The following is a 19,668-nucleotide window of genomic DNA, read 5'->3' on the forward strand; positions in this document are numbered from 1 at the left end:
ATCCTTTACTTGTTACATGTGTGTTATTGGCAAATTTATTTTAAATTCCAAGTCTCTATTTCCTCAAGCATTAAATGGTGGTAATTATAACTATCCTGAAATATTTTTAGGATGCTAAAATGAGTGCATATATATAGTACATAGTATAGAGCCTGGATGAGAATAAATAAACTCAACAAGTAAGAGCTATAACTCCTAACCTTTGGGGAATAAAAGTCAAGTTGTTATAATTTTGCTATATTCTTGACAATGGGATTTTAGTGAATTGAAGGAATTCGCAAACCTTGCAGAACTAGAGCTTAAAAAAATTTCCAGGGATCATCCTATCTACTTCTCTGCCTTTAGGCCAAACTAGTTATACAATGTTATTCATATGTAGAAGTTACCTTCTGAAAAATTGCCCAATGTGTTTCTCATAGGTTGGTACAATGAAACAATTTATTCATCAGAACATAAGCGAATTTGGGCAAATTGCTTTACCTGATCAGCTTCGAATTCTTCATGTATGTGGAATAAGGGCTTTATAAGTGTAAGACAGCTTTGCCTGTCTTATTCCCCACTGTATCGTCAGCACTAGAGAACTGGCTAGCACATAATACATACTCAATAAAACTTTTTTGAATGAATGAATAAATGAATTGGGTGGTTGTAAAACTTAAATGAAAAGTCATTTGTTAATGTTTGATATAAATAATGTTAAAGAAGATATAATTCATGGATATTTTATCAAGTGAATTTAGTGATATTTTTTTCTAAAGAAAAACTAAAGGACAAAGCATCCTCCAAAAGAGCAAATTTAAGTATGGCAAAAGTATATATGATACCTGAGCTAACTCTGTGTCTATAGTATAAATTTTAAGCCTTTATTCTTGGAATGCGTTGTTAGCACATCCTCCAAGTGTGACCGGTCGTTTGTTTATTTATTTGTTCATTTTATGAAGTTAATGTTATCCACATTTCAAAACTGACATGCACAAAAAATGATACTCTCATTAAGTAAAAATGAATAGATTGTAAATAAAATGCATGCAGCAAAATGTAATATCCACCGAAGAATCATCTACGAACAATAAATAGGATTTAATCCCTGAAAGTCAAAGATAGTTTAATTAGAAATCTATTTCTATAAAAAAAAAAACTAAGATCAAAGAAATAAAAAGTATCATTTAAAAATGTTGAAGTCATTTGATAAGATTCTACACTAATTTTTGACAAAAGCTTTTAGAAAACTAAAAATAAAAAGGCTATATATTTAATACTGTAGATAATATCTATCCCAAACTAATAATGTTTGTTACACTTAATGTTGAAAGACTAAAAGAATCACCACTAAAGTTGGGGAAAAAGAAGGATAGCTGTCATAACTATTATGCTTTAACATAATTTGAAAAGTCTGACCACACAAATGTAACATAAAACAGAATGAGATATATCAGAGAAAGAATTAATTACTTTTTTTTTTTCTGAAATCTCGATATGGGCATAATATAAGACAATTTTAAACAAATCAATTTCACCTCTCCTTGTTTCAACAAAGAGAAAATATAGTTTTAAATATTACATTTACAAAGGCAGCAAAAAGCACAATATACCTAGGAATAACTCCTACATTATCTATGCAGGATATAAAGAAAACTGCAAAACTACTAATATAAGTAATAGTCGTCAGGTGTTTATGAAGTTTAAATAGAATTCAAATAGAGAATTTATATACTGTTTGGCTGTTTCACTCAATAAATATTATCAATTATTTTTATCATCCAGCATCAAGTTAATTACAGATGTAATAACAGGCTAATGTAAATATAAAACCATAAAAAGTCCATATTTAACTGATATTAGTTTGATAAAGACTTCATAATAATAAATGCAGAGCAGAATTCACAAATTAAAAAAAAAAGATTTGACTACATACAACATTTAAAATAAGAAAGGGTAGCCACAAGTAAGACAGTTATATTTAAATTATAATGAGCTCTTAGAAATCAATATAAAAATTACCCACATCCTAGATAATTCACAAATATTAAGATAAATTCATATAAATTCTTAAAATTTTCTAAATCAATATTTAAAACAATGTTAATAAAAATATGAGTGGACATCAAATGAGGAAAAGAATATGGCAATACTCCAGGTAACAAAAATGTGGTAAGATGATCACTCCAGGATACTGCTGGACAGGATTTATATCATATAACATTTTGGAAGACTGTTTGGCAGCACCTAATAGAAATCTGAAAAATATTTTCACCATTTTGGTCTTATTCTAGGAATTTATCCTAGGAAAATAGTCAGAAAAACAAATAAACATTTGTATATATTTATTTTAAAATAGTATTATTTATAATAGTTGGCACATTGATAAGTTGGAATAACATGCAGCTAAAAGAAACCATGTATTTGAAGCATACTGAATAGTGGTCCAATTTCTCACAATAATGGCTAAAACATTATACAAATTATATTCAGTAATCACAACAATATTTATGTTTATCACTACATCTTCACCTATAAGTGCACCTATATACAGAATGAAATATATCAATTTTCTAGTAATTAGGTAGTTGTCAAAATTACAGGTGAATTTTACTTTTATGTTGTGTATTTTCAGGTTTTCAACAATAATTAGTAGCACTTGCACGATCTGAAAAAAGTAAGGCAAATAGTTGAAATATGATTGCCCCCTGTCTCTATTTTTTGAAAGATAATACTTCACAAATGATGTAACAACTTGTGTTGAAATTTGTTGTATTTAGTCAATTTTGCATAGACTTAAGTATAAACTTGACTTTTGCAAAATTAATACTAGACTTGCACTTTGCAAACTTGGGAGTGAACAACAAAATGGAGGTTATGAAATGGCTCTCAGGAACAGCTGGAAACATCATTCAGGGTTATACTCTGTTTAATGTTCAGTGCCCTTTCACAGAGAACTAAGAGAAATATAAGTCTTGGCATATGTTATTTTCTGCATGAAAGCTTACCAAAATCCCTGGTGTATTTCAATTGCCAGAGTGATAGGCAATAGCATTTTATCGTCTCTGCCATGCAGTTTGGCATTTGATTGTATTCAGTTTAGCACTCTATAATATACTGTCTTTGTAATTTTTTCCTCTTGTGAATTCTCAAAACGTGTTATCTCTTAACTCAATTTTAGCACATTTTATTCCACTTATCAAGTTTTTATCCATCAAGCAAGTTTTATCTTGTAGTATATCCTACCTTTTCTACCAGACTGTAAATTCTTTAAAGTTGGGAACTATGCTCACTTTTTTACCTCCTATACCTACATCAGAATGCACATGAAGTTAATATTTTGTTACTTGAAAGAATAAATAATTGATAAATAACTATTTGATATGTTTTCTTCTAATTGTTTCAGATTATTTCTCACCTAACAAGATTGGAAGTTTTGGGGAGGATAAAGCCTAGGGTGTCATATAATATTTTTACACCTAAGACCTACTAATAAAGTTGGAAATACTACCTACATACTTAAATTGTTTAACTTGTTGTTTGCAAAGTAAGTTTGTATGAAATTATCTGAGCATGGCTCAATAGCATAACTATAGGTTAATCTTAAACTAAGAACAAAGATTTATTTAATGATTTTACTTTTGTTTTTAGCCTACTTATTATGATAACAAGTGATTACTTAAAGCCACATTACTTCCACATTCAAATATTTGATAAGTACCATCAATGTACAGACATCATTCTAGCTAATGAATAAAAAGGTGAAAATTCCTGCTTTCATGGAACTTACACTCTAATGAGGGTGATGAGAGAAAAAACAAATGAAGTATGATGTTGAGTGTCGATAAATGCAATATTGAAAAAAATACCCAAATGAAAAAGCTTCATTTAATAAATATCACTTTAGTAAAGACATAAAAGAGGTGAGGGACTTATCATATGAATATCTTGGAATGCGAATTCCAGGAAGAGGTTAGAGCAAGCATGAGACCTGAAGAGAGATTATACTTGCTGTATTTAAAGCCCAAGGACCAAAACAGTGTTTCCTTAGCACTGTACCAAAAGGGTGAAGTTTGTTCCTGACTTTGCCAAGTCGTCATGAGGTATGAATTGTATACAAGACGCTTAGCATGATGCCTTGCACAGATCAAAGAATTGATAAATGTTAATTATTACCACTATGTTTATTATCTGAAAATAGGCTCTTAGAACATTGCTAGAAAAAAAGCACCACAAACTGATACCTTCATTTTAGGGTACAAACTCGAAATTTCTTCTACCACACATCTGAGTCAAGCCTATTTGATTTTAATGCATCATTTCCTTATGTAACTACTTGTCATATATTCTTATTTCTGGGTAACTACTTGGTCATGTTTCTTAATAAACTTACTTAAAATGTGGCCCATGGAGCTTCAGGGAATGGGCCAAAGAACTTTGGATTTGTTCTATCCAAATGCCTGGGAAGTCTGGGATTCGGTTGTTCATCAGGCTTTTCGTGGTAAGTTTCAGTATTGGGATGAAGGCCTTCCTGCTCAGAACCCAGTGTTCCATTCACCCTTGGCGAGGGTTATGGTCGTTCTCACAGACATTAGGTCTTACAGACATCCTTAGCATGAGCCAAGTTCCCTTAATGGATGTGCTGGAAAGAGCTCAGTGTTATGGAATCAAGAATGTAATTTGAGCTGTGCCGACAGGAAACAAAATTGATCATTTTGGCCCACATTCCTGAATGTGAAGCAGCTCTTCTCCATCAGGGAAGACTTCCCAACATGATGCAGTTAAATTCCCAAATGTTCCTGGATGTGGAGTCCTAATTTAGATTGACGTTAAGCCCTTGAATATATTCTCAAATGCTCACTGGAAAGTAGGATGGGATTCTAGTTTGTGTTGCATGCATGATCCTTTTGTGATGCTTTTTTTCCCTTTACAAATGAAGGAAAAAACACCTCTAATTTTCTTGCATTTGGGCACTGAAAAGCAACACAGGGCATTCCCAGGATCTCTAGAATAGTTCATCTGCTAAAGAGTGCTGAGATTAATAGTTTAGAGCATAGACTTCGAAAACTTTGTTCCCTAAGCAACAGCAGAAAATAGAGTGAAAATCAATTTCTGAAATCAAAATTAAGTACCATGGTTAAGTCTGTTTCTATACCTAAACCAAACTAAATAAAATGGAAAAGAAAAGTGAAATTAATTGGGTTTTCTTAAATTCTCTATTGATCTACTTGTAATGCAGGCCAGACAGAAACATACTCAAAATACATTGTTAATATTTGCACTGTTACTAAATGTTAAGTGGTGTCAGCAATAGACAGCTGCGAAATTTCATTAAGAAACTGCTGTGGGTGAGAGGAAAGGGAGCAAGTGAAGTTAGGGAGAGAGAGACTAAAAAAGGAAATAGAAGTTTTTTCTAAATTGTCCTAGTTTCTTCTTTTTTCTTCATTGTTTTGTATTTCTTTTTAATGAAATTGTTTTGTCTTTTTTAACCTCCCCCCTTTTAAGAAAACCAAATATATTCTAGTTTTAGATGATAGATGCCTTTTTAATGTTTTTAGCAGCTTTATTGAAGTATGATCAACATACAAAAAAATGAACGTATTTAAAGTGTGCAATTTGACAGATTTTGACATGTCAACTTCTGTAGTTCTATCATCACAATCAGGATAATTTACCTATTATCCTCTAAAGTTTCCCTGTGCTCTTTTGTAAATCTTCCTTCCTCTTACTCTGTCCATCACCAGTCAATGATTGATATGCTTTCTGTTGCTATAGATTTGTTTACATTTTCTAGAATTTTATATAAATGGAATCGTAAGGTATTTGCTCTTTTTCATCTGGCTTATTTAACTTGGCTTGATTATTTTGGAATTCATCCATGTTTTTCCTGATATAGTTCATTCCTTTTTATTGCTGAATAGTATTTTATTATATGAATATAACACAATTTATTTATCTAGTCATCAGCTGATGGACATTTTTCTCCCCCTTTTTTTTTGGTTATTAGAAATAAAGCTATTATGAAATTTGTGTGTAATCTTTGAGTGAACATATTCTTCCATTTCTCTTGGCTAAGTGTCTAGGAGTAGAATTGCTGGTCCATGATGTAGATATATGTGTAACTTTTTAAGAACTGCCAAACCTTTCCAAAGTGGTTGCACTATTTTGCCTTCCCAGAATGACTGTTCTATTCTACATCTGCTTAATGTTCTTTCACTGCCTGTATGTTTTCCTGAGTTCAGTTGGTAGTAAGAACACATCTGTGTCCTCTACATGGACAACCATCTCTACCATGCGGTTAGCTCTCAAAGTTGTACCTCTAGTTATCAGCTTCTGCTGGAGTTTCAACTCTGCAATTCTTACTGATAACTAGCTAATCATCTAATATATTAGTACTTCACAAGACTATACAGATGGGGCCTTGGATCAAGGTGTCCTAACTAAGTCACCCTGAATTTGTTTCCCTTGGGAGAGCCCTGGATAGAATTGCTTACTGACATGATCTAGCCCTAGCATGAAGAAAACAATTTTTTTAACTTTCTGCAACTCCTCCAAGGAAGAATGGAACCATTCCCAAGACCTCACTAAATATTTCACCTAAGACAACAAGGGAAATAAAAGAATAAAAAGAGGTTTCTGATCTCCAACACAGCTACCATGCTCGCAGGGCCTACAGCCTATCTTCCAAGGAAAAAAAAGACTGTATATCAAAAAAAAAAAAAAAAAAAAAAAAAAAAAAAAAAAAAAAAAACCACTATATATCAAATAGATAACTATAAATGTTAAAATGCTCAAGGACTTGATCTTCTAGCTTTTTCACTATTTCAGCCAGTAATCATGGTTTTAAATACCATTTATATTCTAATATCTTCTTTTAAACACTAACCTTATATATCTAGAACTTTACTTAATATCTCCACTCAGATGCCTAAAAGATATCTCAAAGTTAACTAACATGCTTAGAGCCTAACTTTATTGTTCCTGAAAAACCTGCTCTATCCACAACCTTCATTTCAGCCAGTGGTAAGTTCATCCTTCTAGTTGCTCATGCCAATGGCTTTGAAGCCATCCTCTTCTCTATCTTCAGAATATGTCTAGAAACTGACCCTTGTTTCCATGTGCATTAGTTTTGTCCAAGCTACCATTACCCTTAAACTTGATAATTGCAATAGTTTCGTAACTGTTCTCTGTGCTTCTATCCTTGACCTCCTATTGTCAGAATTTTCAAGACAGCAGTGAGAATGATCTTATTAAAACATTAGTCATATCATGTCACTACTCTGAAATTGCTTTCCACCTCATTCATAGCAAAAGCCAAAGTCTGCACAACAGCTTATGAGGCCTACAAGATTTACTTTCCATGTCCCCCCTTCACTCATGTCTCTACCTTTCTGATCTTATTTTGTACCATCTTTCTCCTCACTCTGTTTCAGCCATCCTTACTGTCATCAATCAAGCCAGTCTTTTCTTAAGACCTTCACAGAGAATATTCTCTCCTCGGACATCCATCTGGCTTACTCTCATTTCCTTAAGATCTTTACTTAAAAGTTTCTTTTTCAATGAGATGGATCTTAACAAACCTATCAAAAAATTTGAACACTTCCAACACATTTTATTGTATCTATCTGTTTTATTTTATCTTTAGCATGTATCAATATTTAATGGATTATATATGTTGCTGTTTATCTTTTTTATTATCTCTTCCCTATACTAAAGTGTAAGCTTCACAAGTTAGAGGTTGTTTTCTGTTAAGTTCATTATTTTACCCCTATGGCTTAGAAAACGTGGCTGGTGCATTGTAACACTTAAGTAAGTGTTGAAGAAATGAACGAATGATGTTTATTTTTAATCACATTCCTTACCAGACATATATATTCTTATCTTTTCCAGGGCTATCACAACTTCAACATAACTAAACATTAACACACTATCATAACTTTTGTGTTTTTATATGGATGTGGACATACACAAAACACAGATTAAAGCCCCTCAAACACACTGAAGTAGAAATATCAAATTATTTGCAACAACCCTTCCTTCCTTCCTTCCTTCCTTCCTTCCTTCCTTCCTTCCTTCCTTCCTTCCTTCCTTCCTTCCTTTTTCTTTTTCTTTTTTTTTTTTGAAATCCTCTGCTTTAGAAGAGTTTACAAAGAAAACTTAGAAACCCCATATGGAAACTACTGATCATGAAGAAGAATCAATAGATATAATGAATCATAGAATGAAATCTCTAAGAAATATATATTACTGGAAGTTTCAGATGGAGAATATAAAATAAGAATACTTAAAAGTATAATGAGACAATGGGAGAAAGAGCAAGTAAAATGAAGGGAGAGGGTACGAGCAAATTTTCCTTTGTCTTATAGGTATCTTCAAGTCCCCTGGGCTCAAGTCTTCAGCTGCTTTTGACCCCATGTTCTCAGCCTATACAGCACCTGCCACATTTTACAGATTTGATCCCTTCAGTTGTTCCTTCTTTCTGTCCTGCATTTTGTAAATCCTTTTAAAAGTACTTATTACATACCAAGTACTTTGTCAGGCACTTTCTTAGGCACATGGGATTTAATGTTGAAAGGACAAGTATGGTTCCTGCTTTCACGGACTATCTCACAAGGAAAGCAAGGAAAATATCTATACTAAATAGATAATTGTCAGTGTGATAAACACTGTGAAAAGTAATGTACTGTGTAAAGGGAGCGAGTCAGGGATCCAAAACTCAAAAGTCAGGAAGGAATATTTCTCATATTCTTCCTTGCATTTTTTCCTACCACTATCACCCTAATTAAGACACTTATATGTCTACTACCTCCATCATTCTCTCTCATCTTTAACTCTGACAATGTTTGTCATGATTAAGGATTTACTATGGCTATAGCATTTTATCCTGATTTTCCACTATTCCTCAAACATATCTCATGTTTCCAATATTTTTACTTTTACTCGTGCTCTTTCCCCTAGCATATAAATGTACCTTTTTTTTTGACCTGTGTTCTAAGACCCAGCTCATTTTCCTCTCTTATGAGAAGCTTGTCTTCTCCACACCAACCATGGGCTAGTGCATATTATCTGAAGTCATACAGCACTTGGTTCTTCCTCATTTTATGTAATTTTCATTTATCATAAGCCATGACATGAAATTTCTTGTACTGTTACACTGTGTCTTAGAGATAGGGATATTGAAGACCAGACAAGTTTTGGAAATCAGGAAATGTATGAAAGGCATATCAGGATTCCAAGCCTAATTCTTCTAGGAAAATGGCCTTAAATAAGTTACTCAATTTAATAGAAATGTGGTTTCCTAATCTGTATAAAGAAGATAATTTCTGACTCAGAGATTTCTTGAGATGATTAAATGAGATGAGAATATTTTCTAAAGTTTGGTAAACTTAAGATGTTACATGGAAAACAAATAAACAACAAAAAAAACATACTTTAGTTTTAATTGAAATTAGAAAAAAAAAAGCTTATAACTAGAATATAAACCATTAATTCTCTTTTCAATTTTACTGTTTAATGTATTTCTGGATTTTATTTTATTAATTGTTAATGTTATTCCATTTTCATTATATTTTAATGTACTAGTATTCTATTTTCATCTATTTCATTGTATGTTACTTGTTTATGGAAAATGAGCCTTATTTTTGTTTATTCTGATGGTAAGTTCTCTCTTTAAAAAAATTAATTTAAAAAGTGAGTCAAATTAAATTAAAAATAACCTAAGTAAAAAAAGAAGTAGTATGTGAATATAACAAAATTGGATGAGATAAATACTGAGATGAAGCATGTGAAGTACCTTAGTGGGCAAAATATTTTATGTATCTTAAAGACAAAATACTTTAGTTTTGGATGCTTAAGATAAAGTAGCTAATATAGAGGAGGGACCTATCAAGTCTGTCTCCTTCCCCTTTCTCTGTACTCAGCTGTGATGAATGCATGTTGATGCAATTACACTTTTTTTGTAACTGTATATATTCTTTAAGCTGGAGAGAGTTTGCAGTTAATATTAGGAATATTTCAATAACACTATCTGCAATTGACATTTGCACTGAGGATTTCAACAGCTGCTGTTTCTGTTTTATGTGGGTGGCAGGATGGAAAAGGAATAGTTTGCGTGTTTTCATTAGCAGGTTTAATTTTTAAGGAAATGAAAGAGGGAGTTTATTTATTTATTTATTTACGAATATGGTTTTATTTATTAAATTTTGTAAAAGATCTTCTATATTTATCTAAGGAAGGGGAGAAATTACAAAGTAAAAAAATCAATAAGTCTCATTGATTTACCTTTTGAAATGTTTTTCAAAGCACTTTGAACACTTCTTAACAGTGACTTTGATTTATCTCTTTTAATATGAAGATGAGTGTGAGGTAAAAATACAAATAGAGGGTAATAATAAATCCTTAATGTTTGTCTATACAGCACCCTCCTTCCTTCTCCCAGGAGTATGAAGCAATTTAATTCAAGTGATAGGCTCATTCATTTGTTCATTCATTCAGCAAATAACTATTAAATTATTCAAATATTTTTATTAAGTACCTGCCATGTACAAAATACTATATAGATCTCTGAGGATACAAAAATAAATAAGTCATGTGAATTTTCTTGAATTGTTCATAGTCATTTAGAAGGAAACATTTAAGTTCAAGATAATCAGAAATAAATGTAATAAGAACTAAACCTAAGTTATATACAAAGTGTAGTAGGAAACATTAGTTTTAGCACAAAGTGTGTGTCAGGAAAATAAAATATTTTTGTGAAGATCTAAAAGATGATATGGCAAGACTATAAGTTCATCAAAAATGGTCATCAGACTTAAAAAAAATAATTACCATTGTTTTACAAATCAATTCTTGGGTGATAATGGCATGGACCAATAGATTACTTGAGTATAAGGGGGATTTAAAATTGATCATATATTCCAATCCTCAGAGGTAAGACAACTGGTAAAAATGAAATTAAAACTAAAAGGATCTACTTCCAAATGAGCACCCTACCTCCCCTCCATCAATGGAAATAATTCTGTTGTTGAGATAGCTGGAATACTGGATTGTCTAACTGAAATATAATTGTTAGGAAAGTTCTCAGGCCAAAGAGCTCAGGTTAGATGAATGGTGTTTAAATGTCTGCATTTGTGGCATACTTTGGCAAAGCATGTAAATTTAGAAAAATTGAATCGAATTTTCTGTTACAAAATTATTCAACTACCTATCCTTTAGCATTATTTAGCCATTTCAGGAAAACTATGTATGGTTTCATTTACTGCATTTTTTTTTTTTTTTTTTTTTTTTTTAGCTCACAAGTCGAAAGTCTTACATTAGATACCCTTCCATTAGATACCCTTCTTTCCTGGCTTCTGGATGTACGTTTCTCCTCACCTGTATCCCACTCAGCTCTACATTCCTTTTGATAGCCACCACCATATCAATCTATACCCTCAGTTGTAGCAAACTTTAATTGTAAGCATGTGAGTAAATCACAGCATGTAGATTCAGAATTACTAAAAGTTTTCTTTTTACAAGACATCTGTAAAATGAAGAAAAGCTATTTGGAAACTTATTTGTTGTCTCCACTAATGGAATAAAACAGAGGAGAGGACTTAAAAAATAAAGTAGACTTACTAACAGTGAGAATAGTTAAATATAAACATAAAAGAGTTTTAAAAAGCATTATCTGCTTTATAATAGTAAGCATACATTTTCTGTGTAGACTATTCTGTTTTTGGTTTTCCCTGAATATTTGAGAATGAACAAAAATAAAAATGACACTTTTATTGCATCTATATTGTGTGTCAAGTACAGGTCTAAGTAGTTTACATGTATTATCTTTTTTGATCCTTATAATCAACACAATGATTTCCATTATTACCCTATTTTATACATTTCACATTATTTGTCCAGGATCAGAAATATGGTGGTGGTAGTCTATCTTACTGCTAACTTTAGGTCATTAATTATTATATGATAGTAAATTTTAAATAGCATTTTAATTAGGTGACGTCTTGGAAGCTCTTGCATGAAACATTTTATACGTAGTATTGTCAGAACACTTATCAAACATGAAAACCTCATGTGCAGCCCTGTTAAATTCTCCAGTTAGTTTTGAGGTTAATTTAGAGTCGTGCCAGTTTGACTTGTTTGATTTTATATAAAATGATGGCAGAGCAGTGAGTTCCTGAGCTCACTATGGTATCTGAGAGATATAAAAGACTCAATAAGGGTCCTGGAGATAAGAATGTAGGATTTTGATGCTTACCCAGAGCAAGACAGTTGACCTTAGAATCACCTAGGGAAGAGAAATGAAATTGAAATACTTACACAAAACTGAAATATTAAAAGGGTTCTCATTTTATGAAAGGACTTCTAAAAAACTTCATTCATTACACCAGGGAAACAATAAGAAGGTATGTTTCTATTATAAGTTGAAAAGGAAAATAAAAAGTAAATGTAACCTTTTTATATGGGGACAATAACACTAAACTAAATATTAAACATGAAATGACTTCTGGACTAATGAAATCTCTGGGCAACTAACAGAAGGATGCACAAAATTAGTCTGTTGAACAACTAAAGGTCCCTGGGACTTCCATAGGAAGTAAAATCTTCCTAACAAAGATTTTAGGATAAAAATGTTCAATGACATACAGAAACTATCCACCATGAGTGGAATCAACAGGATTAGACTTCCAACAAAATTAGATAATAAGAATATTAAACAAAGACTGTACAAATTAAATGTTTTAAATTAAAAACATGGTAGAGAAAAGAATAAAAATCATAATAAAAGAACCAAACACCATGATACAAGACTGGATGAATTCAAAAAATAAATATATAGAATTTCTAGATATTAAAAAATATATAATAATTGATCAAAAATAAGTACTCTTTAGATAGGTAATACAATAGATTAATACTTAAAATAGTAATTAGACCTGAAGATATAACCATAAAGCACTATAAATACAGAAGAATAAGAGATATATGAAGCAATAAGATGGGTCAAATGAAATGGTCCAGAAAAAATTTTTAGGAGACAATAGAGAGAATGAAAGAGAATATTAGACAATGACTGAGGTTGTATTTATTTATTTTTTATTTTTTTAAAATAATCAATCAAATTAAAGAATGAGAATGAGTTCCAAATAGAATTTTAGGAAAAAAAAAAAAACATTAAAACAGCAGTGTAACAAAGAAAAAGGAAAAAAAATCTGCAAACAAACAATAGAAAAGAGACATTTCTTATAATGTTACAATTCAATTGATAGCAGACAGTCATACCAGAAGATGGTATGATAATATTTTCAAAGTCCTGAGGGAATCATTGTCAATCTAGAAATCTCTATTTACCTCTGTTATCTTTCAAACTCTAAAGTGAGTGTAGAGAGTTCAGAAAAAAATATAAAAAGATTGATCATATTTAACCATCACAAATTTTTGCAGAAAAAAATACTATTAAATAATGTAGTTCAATAAGAAGGAAATGTAGGAGAAAATAATGAGAAATAATGAGAAAATAAATTGATAGTATGCGAGAGTTATTTTCAGCCATCTTTAATTGTAAAAAAATAAATAATGGTGATAATAATAATTGATTTGCTCAGTAATAGAACTACTACTACAAGATAGAACAGCAAGTGTTGGATATACATACAGGAAAAAGTACTAAAAGTACTATAAAATAATAATGTGGATTATTGAGCATAGTGTTAAAATAACCAATTGTATAACTTTATAAAAATTTAGATCAAATGAAAAGGATGATTAGCCCTTGTCGATATTTATTATAAAGCATAGTAATCAAGATAATATGGTTATTGGCACATGTAAATAAAAATAGATCACAAAAGATCCCAGAACAATACTCAGCATGCTCATATGATCTAGACATATGACTTAGGAGCAGTACAAGTCAGTAAGTAAAAGGAATAACATTCTTATTATATACTAGTAAAAAAGTAAAAAGAAAGAAAGAGAGAGAGGAGAGAGAGAGAGAGAAAAGAAGGAAGGAAGGAAGGAAGGAAGGAAGGAAGGAAGGAAGGAAGGAAGGAAGGAAGGAAGGAAGGAAGGAAGGAAGAGAAAGGAAGACAACTGCCATACATTTGGGGGAAAGTAGATTCCTATTTTATACCCATACATTTTTTAATTGAAAATTTATTTGTGAAATGAAAAAAAATAAGTTGTTTAGGAGAAAATATAAGATACTACATTCATAAACTTGGTATAGGAAAAAAATTAAGATACAAGAATATACCCACATGTTTAAATTTTTATGAGGACTCTATAACATAAAATGATGTTAAAAGGCAAGTCAGAAGTTGGGGGCAGATGTTTTCAGTGCATATAATAAACATAGAATTAGTGTCAAGAATACCTGCAGTATTTTTATAAATCAATAAGAAGATATGACCTAATTTTACAATGGGCAAAGGCTGTGAATAGAAGAAAGTTCTAATTGCCAGTAAACATTTGAAAAGATGATAAATGTCACCAGTAATCAAGAAAATGCACTCCAAAACTACAAAGAGCTAAAGATTATGTTATATTTAGGAAAATTTTAATAAGTCTGATTTTACTGTGTCATGTAGAATGTAGGACTCCCATAAACTACTAATAATGTATATATACACATAAAATTATGGTGACCATTTTTTCTATCGTCCATATAGATAAAACATGCAGAGATTTAACTGTTCCTTTGCTGTTTATATGTATTCAAACTAATAATTGTACTTTTTCCAGATAACATTTATTATTGGGCTTATATCATATAGAAACCAAAACACAGTAATTTTCTTTTTGAGCTCCCACATAATTTTCACACACCTATTATAATACCATTCTGCATTAAAATTTATTTCTTTGTATATCTGTGTCCCAACTATATTGGATTCCTTGAGAGAAGGGATTGTATCTTATTCATTTTGGGGTCCCCAGTGTTTGACATACAGTAAATAATTAGTACATTATTTTGGAAAAGTGTCACTTACTTTTTTATTATACAAGTAATAACATGAGTATATTCTTACAGTAGAAGATTCAAATAATTCACAACTGTATAGAGCAAATGTGACTGTTTTTTAATCTTGCCTTTCCACTACTCCCTACAGAGGTAACTTAATCACCATCTTGGAATTCCTGTGAACTGAAGTTCAATGTTATGTTTATATTCCTTTAGTAATAAATTCTGTGTATTATGGTGTATATTCTGCTCCTGCTGTTTAATGATGGACTAATATCAGATGTTAACCAAAGGGCTATCAAATATGCATATCAGATATGCAAACTAATCAAACAAATATTTCAATGTTTATTAGTTTTGTACATTAGATTATTTATATCTCAAACATATTATTTTCTTTGGTATGTATTAAACACCTAACCTAGACAGCTTTTTAAGCTAACAGATATTAGTTTCTTGATTTAATGTTTAGTCTGTTTATATAATTACCTATGATATATTTAGATTTTTTTTTTTTTAAAGAAGAATCATTCATGTGCTTGGCAGAAAATGTAGTAGCATAATACTTAATGGCTTGATTTAAACATTGCATTTACCTTGAGAATTCACAGGAGGCTCACACAGTGTGTGTGTTGAGGCATGAACCCAAAGCTGCTTAAAAGGATTAATGTTGCATCTCAAACTCAACTGCACTGTTAGGCTTCTGTCATATGAGAGGTATTAAAAATGAAATTACAAAAGAAAAGGTCTGTCCAGGTATTGATGATATACAGATGGAAAGCATATGAAAAACTCGTTTTCTTTACATGGCATTACTGCAAGCGTTGTTTATCTCAGCGGAGCAATGGTTAGAGACTGTTAGGATTTATGGTAGGCACCTGCCACCCTCTTTGTAGCGGGCACATCTACCCACAGAGAACTCAGGGAAGGTGGTTGCATAACCATGGCAATGATGCCATTCCATCGACGTAACACCCATCTTTCGAAAAACTTTTACAACTGAAAACTTGTCGATATGCTTCTATTGACTCTTCTAGTCTTTAAAGTTTGTGGATTTTCCTTAGTTATAGACACATTCAACAAATATATTTCAAAATAGCTACATTGTGCTAAGCATTTGCATAACATAAGTATAACTCTTGACTACATATGTCCTACTCTACTCCTTTTTTATCTCCCACTGTGTTTTTAAGGAATAATAGTTATTATTGTTATTTTTTAATTTAAATCTTAGCTGGCAGGCCCAATTTATTTTCTTCAGAACTCCATCCTGTAAAAGTTTATAAAGCCTCTGGGTTCAGGTGTATGAAGAAAGTCATTAAAGTTTCAATATAAAAGCAAAAACAACTAACAAATGATCAAACATCAAAGATTTCTCCAAGCCCAAGTTTTAGTGACTTAGGAAATCTTAACTTATGAAGAAAGTGCAAAAATTACTTTATGATCTAGCATCTTCATCAAAGTAACATTCTTTGAATCCTCCCTCCTTTAATATCAATTGTTTGAAAGATCAACTTTTTTTCTCACCTTTTTATTGTTTGATTCCATCTTAAAATGTTCAAAATAGATTTTATTTTTACTCATTAATTTAGAGAGAATTGCTTCCCTACTCCTTTTCATCTCCTTCATTCTGTTAGCTGAATAGTCTTTTAACCACAACATGGTTTAGACAAACTTGTATGTAGGAATAATAAATACCTTTAGCATCACAGTAATATTAGGATAAGTTGTGGTCCTGCCGAGTGGCTCTTTGAAAACTAAGCAGGAGTTATCATTTATTTGTTAGATTTCTGTGGCACTTTTCTTCCAAAGAGTACAGGGTGTGATGTGGAGAATTCTGCACAGGGGTGATTGAAGGGTGTCAAAAGGAAATGAAAGGGAAGTGGAGTTTGTAGGATGTGAGAGCATAGAGCAATAGAAATAGCTAATGGCAAAACCAAACCCTAGGTGGCAGCTAGGCATGTTGCAGAAGGCAGAAGAACTGGGCTGCCTCAAGGGTGGTGCTCATGGCTTTTCGGAACTGAGTCATTTTACCACAGCCTACGCCCCTGATGATTACTAGACAATTCTGTTCAATACTTACATGGAGATTCATAATCAGATTATAGACTCATAGATCAGGATGGGACCTTAAAAATCATCTGCCCAATTCTATTGGTTTATAGATGAGGCAAATCAAACTTAGTATAAGGAAGCAAGTTAGAAGCAGAGCCAGGCTTAGAACCCAGATCATTTTTTCACTTAACAAACATACATTGAATGCACTGTGCTAGGTGCCAGGGTTACCTTAGTGAATAGCGGGGACGTGAATTCTGACTACCATTGTCTTATCCCTCAGTGCCTTGTTCTACCTCCGGCTGCCTATGAGGATATCCGATATGCCTCCTAAAACAGTATTCTGTTGACTGAAGACTCAGCCCTCTTTGGGGTTAAAGCTCAAGGAACTTATAGGGAGAGAAGAGGGCACTTTTCCAAGTATCTGTAAAGGCACTGACATTTTTTGGTCAATAGGTGCTCAGAGGGCATGTCTGTCAGATTAATTGGAAAACATTTACTGGATTGAGTCTTGTTTGTATGTCACTGGAAGGAAGGTTTTCTGGTTATTTTCTTCTTTTTCTTTGGTATGCTGGGTAAAGGCTTAAATGTTCTCTCATTGGATAAAACACTTATCTTTTAAAATTGACTTTACCTTTAAAAACCTCAGAGTCTAAACCCTAATAAGATCATTGAAATTGAAAGCACCTAGTGGTAGAATCAAACGTGAACGTTCTTCAAAGAAGCATGTTTTAAGAGCTGCCATAAATTATAAATTTACCTTCCCAAAAGTGATATTACAATTCTTCATTTAATTCTGGCTATCACTGCAAGAAAACTCAGGGGTTAAAAAAAAAAAAAAAAAAAAAGAGTAGAGTGCTCTATTTAAAGGTAGATTTAAGCTCCTCCCCATTCCCTAGTCCCCATGCCAAAAACCTGTGTTCATAAAACAGGCCCCAGATGCTCAGAGGTAGAACAAATGAGTTTGAAAATTAAGGATCTTTATTTGGGTATCTGCGAGTACACTTCATCCTGCTCACTTTTTCCTTTGTCCTGGGCCAGTCTCCAAAGAAATAAAGTGTTAACTCTTGCAAGGTATGGATTTGGTTGTCTGATTAGCAGAGATATGACTTTCCTTGGAACTAATGTAGTTGAGGAAGGGGCAAGGGAAGGAAGCGTCTATTTCCTGCTACCCTAACAGCTGGATATTCTCGGGGGATCAGAGTACGATTCAGGCTCCACGGACACCTGTTTGTGCCCGCAGGGCCAGGTTCGTGGTGGCCCTTCCTCTCCCCTGTGCCTGGCAGCTCTTGTATTGGCTGATTTACCTGCAAGGCTGTATGTGGGTCTGTCGTTACACGGCCACTGCCGCCAGCACGTACTGTCAAGACAGAGGGAAGCCAAGCGAAGGAGTGCTACTGCCGAGCCTCGAGCGGGAGGTGAGCCGCCTCCTGAACGAGTTGACTGCAGCTTCCCCTCCTCTGACACACATGGAGTTTGGTGGTGACAGTGCCGAAGAACTGCAGATACTTAGCTGACTGGTTGTGTGTGTGAGCTGGCTAGGAAGGCAGCGCCCGCCTCGCCCGGACCTCCTGCTGGCAGGATGTAAATATACCTGCAGACTGGCCAAACAGGACTGCCTTCCCTGCCCTCCCAACCCCCTCCCTCCTCCCACCATCTCCCTCAGCTAACCAGCATGAGAGGAACTGAGAAAGCAACAGCCTGCAAGTGACAGCTCCAGCCTGATTCCGTTTGTCTCTGAGCCGAGGTGGGAAGTTGTTTGTGCAGCAGCTTCATTGTGAATTCCTTCCAGTGGCATCACTATGTTTGCTTCTATTTGGTATGCCAAAAAGCTGGGTCGCAGGTTCGTGCACAACGCCAGGAAGGCGAAATCAGAAAAGGTATGGAATAAGTGGGGATAAAGATTACCTTTCCGAATTGCCAACCTCCTGCTCTGGACTGCTAGTCTGAGCACAGACGCAGTCTTTATTAGCTTGGGATGAGAGTTTGCCTCTCACTGTGAGTGTAGTCCATGCCACTTAAAGAAGGGGTAACTCTTAGAACCTAGCTACTTGGGAGGAGAGCATTTGGGGTTAAATAGGATCACTGGCTATTCAAAATATTTGGCGGAATCATCAACTAAGAGAGTGTCTTGACAGAGACTTATTCTTTAAATAATATAGGGGGAAAACAATTAAGCAGCTGAAATTTTGCTTCTTCAGGGAGCTCTCTAGTAAACTTGTTGCTATACTGCATTATTTTTATTACTACAGTCTTGGGTTCTGAAGGAGGCATTATAAATCCCTGAGCTTTTCTCCAGTACTCGTGTTTAGAGTGTGTCCTAGGAATGCATATTTGGGACTCTCAGTAACATTGACCAGACTACACGGGGGTGCTTCATATTTTTTTAAATCAATAGAACAACCATTTAAAAAGTATTTACAATGATCAAGAATTATATTTGTAATCAAACAGTCATAGCCATTCCATGAATAATGGCATTTCTTTTATTCAGCATGACTAGTGGTTTCCAGAGAACCTCTATGTAGATTTACCTAGTTAGTTTTCTTTCTCTAAGATATTAAAATGGCCTTTAAGTCCTCAGATGCATTCTAAGCATGCATCTCTAATTTGTCCTATGCTTTTGGAGCATTGGCCCAACTGTCATATTTAGAAAATCAGTATCCAATTTGATAGGT

The 19,668-nt window shown here is 33.1% G+C and overlaps 1 protein-coding gene across 18 annotated transcripts in view; it reads left to right on the top strand.

Annotated features, from left to right (window-relative positions):
• DLG2 (discs large MAGUK scaffold protein 2) overlaps positions 1–19,668 on the top strand; it is a 1,668,408-nt gene that overhangs the window by 883,133 nt on the left and 765,607 nt on the right. The window contains exon 1 of one of the 18 annotated variants that reach the window (XM_036221823.1): positions 14,042–18,870. The exons of 16 other annotated variants lie outside the window; for them this stretch is intronic. In XM_036221823.1, the coding sequence (XP_036077716.1) occupies positions 18,793–18,870 (78 nt within the window). In that variant the 5' untranslated portion in view covers positions 14,042–18,792. Of the gene's footprint in view, positions 1–14,041; positions 18,871–19,668 lie in introns of those variants that run through there. One more of the 18 variants, XM_036221826.1, reaches the window with a different exon arrangement.

The sequence above is a fragment of the Rousettus aegyptiacus genome, unplaced genomic scaffold (genome assembly GCF_014176215.1).
Source record: "Rousettus aegyptiacus isolate mRouAeg1 unplaced genomic scaffold, mRouAeg1.p scaffold_m13_p_5, whole genome shotgun sequence".
Classification (NCBI taxonomy): Eukaryota; Metazoa; Chordata; class Mammalia; order Chiroptera; family Pteropodidae; genus Rousettus; species Rousettus aegyptiacus.